The 7,849-nt window shown below is 40.6% G+C and overlaps 1 protein-coding gene across 4 annotated transcripts in view; it reads right to left on the bottom strand.

The window, feature by feature from the left end:
- Window positions 1–7,849, bottom strand: part of MPP7 (membrane protein, palmitoylated 7) — a 240,166-nt gene that overhangs the window by 33,415 nt on the left and 198,902 nt on the right. For all 4 annotated transcript variants that reach the window (XR_001512606.1, XM_006756156.2, XM_006756157.2 and 1 more), the window contains one exon: window positions 2,810–2,980. Coding sequence is in view for 3 of the 4 variants with exons in the window: in XM_006756156.2 (XP_006756219.1) it covers window positions 2,810–2,980 (171 nt within the window). In the remaining variant the exon portion in view is untranslated. The remainder of the gene's footprint in view (window positions 1–2,809; window positions 2,981–7,849) is intronic.

The following is a 7,849-nucleotide window of genomic DNA, read 5'->3' as shown; positions in this document are numbered from 1 at the left end:
CGCCATCGCCTCCTCCCAACAGGCCCAGCCTGATCTGCCTAGATTGGGGTCAGGCCGGCTGGAACCCACCTGTGCACGAATTTCGTGCACTGGGCCACTAGTATATATATAAAATCCTAAGTGACCAGTCTACTGCTCAACCAGTCTACTGTTTGACTGGTCGCTATGACATACACTGACCACCAGGGAGTACACACTCAATGCAGGAGATGCACCCTGGTGGTCAGTGCGATCCCACAGTGGGACACCACTCAGATGACCAATGGGCACCAGACGCTGGGCTCATTGTTGGCAAGCACAGCTGCGGCAGCGCGAGCCTCTCCCACCTCCGCGGAAGCACTACTGAGCGATGGCAGAGGCAGGCGCTGCGGGCCGGGATGAGCAGGAGTGGCGTGGCACCTGGCCCAGGTCAGGCTCCTCCTCGGCCACCTGCTGCTTCACACACTAGTATATCCCTCAAGAGGTCCCAGATTGCGAGAGGGCACAGGCGAGGCTGAGGGACCCAACCAGTGCACGAATCCATGCACTGAGCCTCTAGTATTTATCTTATAGTTTCAAAGCAATCACAATTATTCCCAATGGCTTTGAAAACACTGAGAAAAACAAATTAGTCTTGAGGAGGACCAGGATGCTTATACACTTTCTATATTCCTACACCTGTTGTAATAGCCAAGGAACTATTTCCTAAGTATATGATTTCTACAATAATGAAAAGTAAATAGCGAATTCAGGAACAATCCAGAATTTCCAAAATTCAAGTCTATTGCTTGATTTCCTTTTAGTTGATAAATTGCTAAATAATCTAATTCAATTTATAAGTATTTGGAACACTAATGATCAAAATCAGCAGAAACCTATTCATATTTTAACATTTCATGTTCAACTTATATTTTTAGTTAAAATAGAAGAGTTACTGTTTATTAAAACCTAACCGAGGTACTAGGAATTGATCTAAGTCTTTGCAAATACTATTTCATTTAACACTCAAACAAACCTAGAAAGCAGATGCTCTTATTATCCTCATCTTTCAGATGAAGAAAAAAATGCCCCAAGAAAATGTGAAATGTTCAGGTGTCACATGGTTACGGAAGAGCAGAACTGGCTGGAAGGCAGCCTGCCTTGCCCCACAGGCCTGTTTCTCACTGTCTCCACCACCCACCTCACAGGATGTAATAGACGCCAGAAAATAGACTCTAAAAGTCTAATACTGCAAACATGTACACAATCAAGTTAAAAGGTTTTCTGAACAATGACCACACAGAAGGAAGCAAATAACAGGAAACACTTCTGAAGGACAGTTACATACTACAACCCTGGCTGCCACTTTTCACTATGGAAGATCATGCTCCAAAAAAGTCACAGTTATGGAAAGGAGAGGATTAAAGCCTGGCTGGGTGGCTCGGCTGGAACAACATCCCGTGCACCAAAAACAGTTTGTGGGTTCGATTCCCAGTCAGGGCACATGCCTCGATCATGGGTTTGATCCCTAGTCAGGGTGCATTCAGGAGGCAACTGATCAATGTTTCTCTCTCACAAGCATGTTTCTCTCTCTCTAGAATCAATAAAACCATATCCTTGGGCAAGGATTAAAAAACACACACAATTAAATCACTTTCCACTATGGGAAATCAAGGCCACAGTGATGGTAAGGGTGGGATTAAAAAATTAAAAATTATATTATACCAGAAACTGCTCCATAATAGGGAAATACAGTGTTAGGGAATAAAGACTTTCTTATAAGAATTTTTTAATACAAGCTGAAAATAATAATAAATCCGTAGATTAAAGCAGACATACCAAATCTAAAATATCACTGAACAAATCCTGAACAGACAAAACCAAAGGCTTTAAAATCATCATTTAAACACAAGATAACAAAGTACAAAGTAAGTGTGACATCAAAATAAATTGCAGCCAGTTTACAAACACCAACAAAAGAAGGTAATGGCAAGTGAACCCATTTCAACAGAGTAACCAGGCTCTCCTGTGTGCACAGCCTCCCTACATTTGCATTGTAATCAACAGCAGCAGCTGAGAAGCAAAAGGCACTCCAGAACCAGCCTGGGTATGTAGAAACTTGGGAAAGATCAGACACTGTGCTAACAAGATCCCCAGTTGGCTCGATGTGTGTGTAAGTTTGAGAAGCCCTGGAGCAGAGGCTGAGGCCGACGGGAAAGGGAGGACTCCTCCCTCTGAGCACTGACAGGGACGCTGTCTCTGCCACAAAAAGCTCACCGAGAGGCCGCCTGAAGTCTGAAGGCAGAGCAGAGAAGAAGGTCAAGCCCGGCCTTGCCTTGATGACGGGGAGGACTACCCCAGGTGGGCTGCCCAACAAGTACCAGAGTGGAAAGGGATAAAAAACAAGGAAAACCAGCCTGGGATACTTCGGAATAGCTGGTGAATTTTAAGGAGAGCGAAAGTGAGACAGTAATGACTAGTGCAATGAGCGAAGGCAAAGCAGGGCCAACACCTGCTGACCTGACCGAGGGAGGCCCCGGAAATACTCAGCTCAGCGCCCAGAACGGGCACGGGCTTTATGTGAACAATGGGTGAGAAGAAAGAGAAACATCGACCAGCCGCCTCCTGCACATCCCCCACCGGGAATGTGCCCTCAACCCAGGTACCTGCCCTTGACTGGAATCGAACCTGGGACCTTTCAGTCCGCAGGCCGACTCTCTATCCACTGAGCCAAACTGGTTTCGGCGGGTGAGATTTTTTAGCTGGAAACTTCAAGTATGATGTTCTTTGAAGTGAAATTCTTACTCTCTCACTTATTTCATCCGAATTACACACAAACGCAGACACTTACCAACCAAGACAACAAGTCTGTATTTCTCATTCATTTGTCGCCGATATGGGGTTACTTCCTCATATGTGGGTACATCAGCTGTATCATATTGATCACTCTTCTTACATTCATACATGGATTTATTTGTTTTCTTATCTTTTCTACTTAGACGGAAACTTCTTCTAAAACCAGCTGTAAATAGAAAAAGAAATATTTCTAGTAATAAGAACTAAAAAAAGAAACCCCCTCAAAAAACAAAAATTAAAAAAACCCTCAAAGTTGCATCAGAGTTTTGTTACACCATATTATTGTTACAAGTGCACTTAGTAAGAGAATAAAAATAGATGCTACACAATTTCAATAAAATAACAATTGATAAGATAATTACCTAACATTTAAATATATAGCTATAATGACATAAATTTTATTTGGTTCTAAATCATAGAGTTTTCTTCAGAAATCAATGAGTAAAATAACTGTATTATAAAGCAAAATAAGGAAATCAGAAAGCATAAGGATAATTTATCATGGACTGAATGATGAACACATTTGATAAGAAAAAATTAAAAGCACTTTAAAAACATTTTAAATATAAATGATGGATTCTCTCATTCATAAACACTGGAATATTTCATGTCATATTCTAAGCATAGCCTAACAACATACCTGGGGCACAGACAGGATCTACTGTTAAGAAAAAAAACTAAATTAGGGAAAGCATAGTGTCAAAGAGGCCTATGCGTGGGATCAGGCTGATAGATCTAGCCTGTTCCTAAAAGCAAGTTATTTAACTTCCATGAGATTCCACGGGAATGGAATCATGGACCTAGTTGCCTCACGTCTTCTTCTATGGAAACTCTATGTGTTTACTAGTATGATCTGAAGCCTACTGAAATTTGAAAATGTTTCATAGTTTCAATTGTGTGCTCATCAACAGGTCATATAATCTTTTGCTAAGATAAATTTTTAAGTATTTAAGTAAATGCCATGTCTGCTTAAAGCATCCTCTCCAACTCACTGCTATCACTTAACACGTGGGCTAAAAAAGCTCAGCTCGATTTCCTTTCCTCAGTCAATTCCCATTTCATTCTGATTGATTTTCATGTTGTTGCAGTAATCTGGTTTTATTTCTTTTCTAGAATAGTGATATTTACCATATGCATCATTCAAGAACTCATAAGCTGTGCAATCAACTCTTAACCAAACCAACCTTTATACGCTCTCAAAAATCCAGACTTTAAGACAGAGAAAACAACCTACTTATCAAAACATATAGTATATTCTGCATCAGCTCTATAGTACAAAACAATATATATATATATTATATATCTATTTTAAATACTTTTTTTACATTACTCTTTTCTAAAAATATGTTTTTATTATTTTCAGAGAGGAAGGCAGAGGGAGAGAGAGAATAGAAACATCAATGATGAGAGAGAATCATTGATCGGCTGCCTCCTGCAAGCTCCCCACTGGGGATCAAGCTGCAACCCAGGCGTGTGCCCTGACTAGGAATTAAACTGTGATCTCCAGGTCCACAGGTTAACACTCAACCACTGAGCCAGACTAGTCAGGCCAAAACAAAGCAAAAAAATATTCTCTTTAAAAAGAATATTGATTGAGTTTGACACAGAGAAAACTTTAAAAATAAATCTATTTTATAACAAAATATAAGACTATAATAACTAATCTCTGTGAATTTTAGGGAACATTAAGAAAAAGAATAATTATAGCAGTGGATTTAAGAAGTTAATAGGATTCCAAATAAAGGCAATATTAAAAAACAATTATCAATGACTAGGGAGTTTCAGCTTAATAAAAATCAATCAACATACTGAGAATAGAATGAAAAAGTAAATCTGATAATATATTCCTGTGGACCACCAAGTCTCACTCTGATTTTGAGGAAATACTCAGATTATTTGAGGGGAAACATTTACAAAGGATTTGAAATGAGGACGATAATTGCTCTAAAACTCTTTGATCAAAGATAAAGAGAAAAAAGTGAACAGGATAAGTGGTATAAAACACTTTGGTATTTTACATAAGATGAGATTTGAGATAAGCAAAAGGGGCACTGTGCCATCCTGGTCCTGAGAGGAAGAAAACATGTGTGAATTCTAAAATCCCATATGCAGATACAATTCAAACTTCTGTGTAAAGAATCAGAGGACACACTGCACATTATTTTTTTCTGTTTTCTGAGATATTGGGAAAGAATCCATAAAAGGGACCCCTACACCTATCTCAGAGTCATTGCAACACCACACCAGAAGTAACCGAGATTTTTGCTATTTCCAAGAGATTCTTGCTTTTTCCAATGCTTTAGCAGAGTGGTATCCAGGCAATGGTCTATGCCTAATTTGCAGAAATTACTTATCCCATCCCAATCCCACCCTAACTCTGTCACCTGTGACTGCTGGCCAAGATTGGAATCCAGTATAACAGGATAGTTTCTGATTTGGTACAGAAATAACACATTAGTTGTTCTGACTTTTCTATGCTGGTATGACATTGTGTTCTAATTTCAGGTTTCCACGGTTCTTATCTCTAGAAAGGCAATTATTGGATAAGCCGGTAGAACTAGAAATGCCTTCACAGTTATTCCTTGTATGGAGGGAAGGTTTTCTTTGCCACTACAACTTTTGGCACAGGAATAGTTCTAACTAGGTCATAAATGTCTCATCCAAAGCAAATAAAGCCCAAACGTGAAAACCTGAAATTTTTCTGATCCACAAATCACAGATAAATCCCCATTTTCAATGACAGTGTTAACCTAACTGGGTCTTTACCATTAACTAAAGTTTCTGCTTTCATTGTAAACAATAAAGGGATAGTGGATAAAAGAAAAAAGTAAACAGATTTCTAATGTGAGGGTCTTTGGACATCAAAAATGGTGACTGTGCTCCACAGGATGGCCTGGTGATGTTGGCTGTATCTGATTGGTACAGAACAGGAGTTTGGTAAAAGTTTACTAAATTAAACTTAAAAAGGCAACAACAAAAACCTTGCTATCATTCCAGTTTTCTTTTTTTATGTAAATTTCAACAAAGAAAGGGCACATTTGATATTTTCACAAGAAAAAATTCTAAGAGGCAGACAAAAGGGCAGAACATTGCAAACCACAAGGCTTAGCACTGGAAGGAACCCTGGAGCCCATCTGGGCCACGTCCCTGCTCCCTGGCTGGCATATATGTCACTGTCACTGCACTTGCCCACACACCATGACAGCGTCCTGACCTCATGCACATCCACTTTCTCGGTGGTAACTACCAAACAGGTGAGTCTCCCACAGTTATGAGCTTCGGTTTACAAAACAAAGGGAAAGGCAATCAGATCACCACATGGATTCTATCACAGCATCAGCATCACTAGGTATTGAAGCAAAGACGAGAGGTAGACAAGCCTGCTCTGCCCTGCTGACTTACCAGCTGTATGACTTGCCAACTTTTAAAAAATGTCTTTAGGCTCATTTTCTCAACTTTAAAATAGTAGTGTCTACCTCACAGTGTTGTTAAGAATTAAACAATTGCCATAAACCATTTGACCCAGTACCTGGCATGTGGTAAACACTATACACTACAGCTGTAAATTACTGCGTGATTATGTCTCCAACTTATTTAAAGTACCTTGAAGGCAGGAACATACCTCCCTGTGTTCCCACAACACACACTCTAGCAGGAAAGGGAAAAATAAATTAAGGGGCTTATTAGTAAGTTTTTAACTGGCTAGTGTTACAAAAGAGACAAAATATTAAAATTAAAGCCAGATTTAAATGTTAACTATTAAAAGTACCCTATTAAAGAAGTGAGGTATTTTATTTATTTTTAATAATCCTCAGCTGAGGATATGTTTTTATTGCATTTTAGAGAGAGAGAGACCCATATGAGAGAAAAACATCGATTGATTGCCTCTCATATTCATACACCCATCTCACCCCCACCTGGATGGAGCCTGCAACTTGGGTATGTGCCCTGACCAGGAATTAAACCCACCAGCTCTTGGTGTATGGGACAACGCTTCAACCAACTGACCACTAGGCCAGGGCAGTGAGGCATTTTAAAGAAACACAACAAAGATTTAGTGTACCTTAACTATTCATGTTTTTAGTTACTCTTTCTAGGGATGTATGTTATTTCTGATACCATATTTAAATTTAAAAGGCATTCTTCCCACTTTTAGTTATCATAATCCTTTATTCTCCTGATTCATATATAGTACTCCATATTTACATCACTATATATATATATATATATATATACACAAATAAACATATGAATGGGTACACATGTATACATATGTACATAAATATTTCTATATAAAGAGCCAGGGTCCGTAACATCCAAAACAACCAAAGGCTCAACTGATCAGAAGTCTGTGCTGGGTTGCTGTGGTGACGCAGCACTGACCGCCACTGCTGCGGGTGCCCAGACCCAGCACTGACCCGCGCTGCTGCGGGTGCCCAGACCCAGCACTGACCGCCGCTGCTGCGGGTGCCCAGACCCAGCACTGACCGCTGCTGCTGCGGGTGCCCAGACCCAGCACTGACTGCCGAGGAGGCTGCGGATCAGGCCCAGAGAGGCCTGCAGAAAGAAGCAGGGTCTGATCCGTAGCCTCCATGGAAACTGTTGATTAGCCTTTGTCTCTCTCTTTCACTCTGGGCCTGGCCAGCAGCCACGCCTCTCTTTCTCTCCGGCATCTGCTGGGGATGCTAATCAGCCCCGCCCCTCTGATCAGGCCCATCAATAGGCCTGGAGACGCTGACTGGCATAGAAACTGACCAATCAGAACTAAATCTGAGTGAAGTGCGAGAAGTCAATGGCTGCCTAGGAGGTGGAGCTTTTGACACTGACTGGCATCAAAACCAACCAATCAGAACCTAATCTGGGTGAACTGTGAAGGCAGAACCTAAGGTGGGGGCTGAGGAGGGGTTTTAAGGGCAATAGCTGTTTGGTGTAAGGTATGAAAAAGCAATTCAATTTTTTAATAACTGGTTTGTCAGTATAGTGCATATGGCTGGCTATCAGTCCATATATAGGGATCATGTATTTTTGTCTGCCA

The sequence above is a fragment of the Myotis davidii genome, unplaced genomic scaffold (genome assembly GCF_000327345.1).
Source record: "Myotis davidii unplaced genomic scaffold, ASM32734v1 scaffold494, whole genome shotgun sequence".
NCBI lineage: Eukaryota > Metazoa > Chordata > Mammalia > Chiroptera > Vespertilionidae > Myotis > Myotis davidii.
This window is presented reverse-complemented; position numbering and strand designations above follow the sequence as displayed.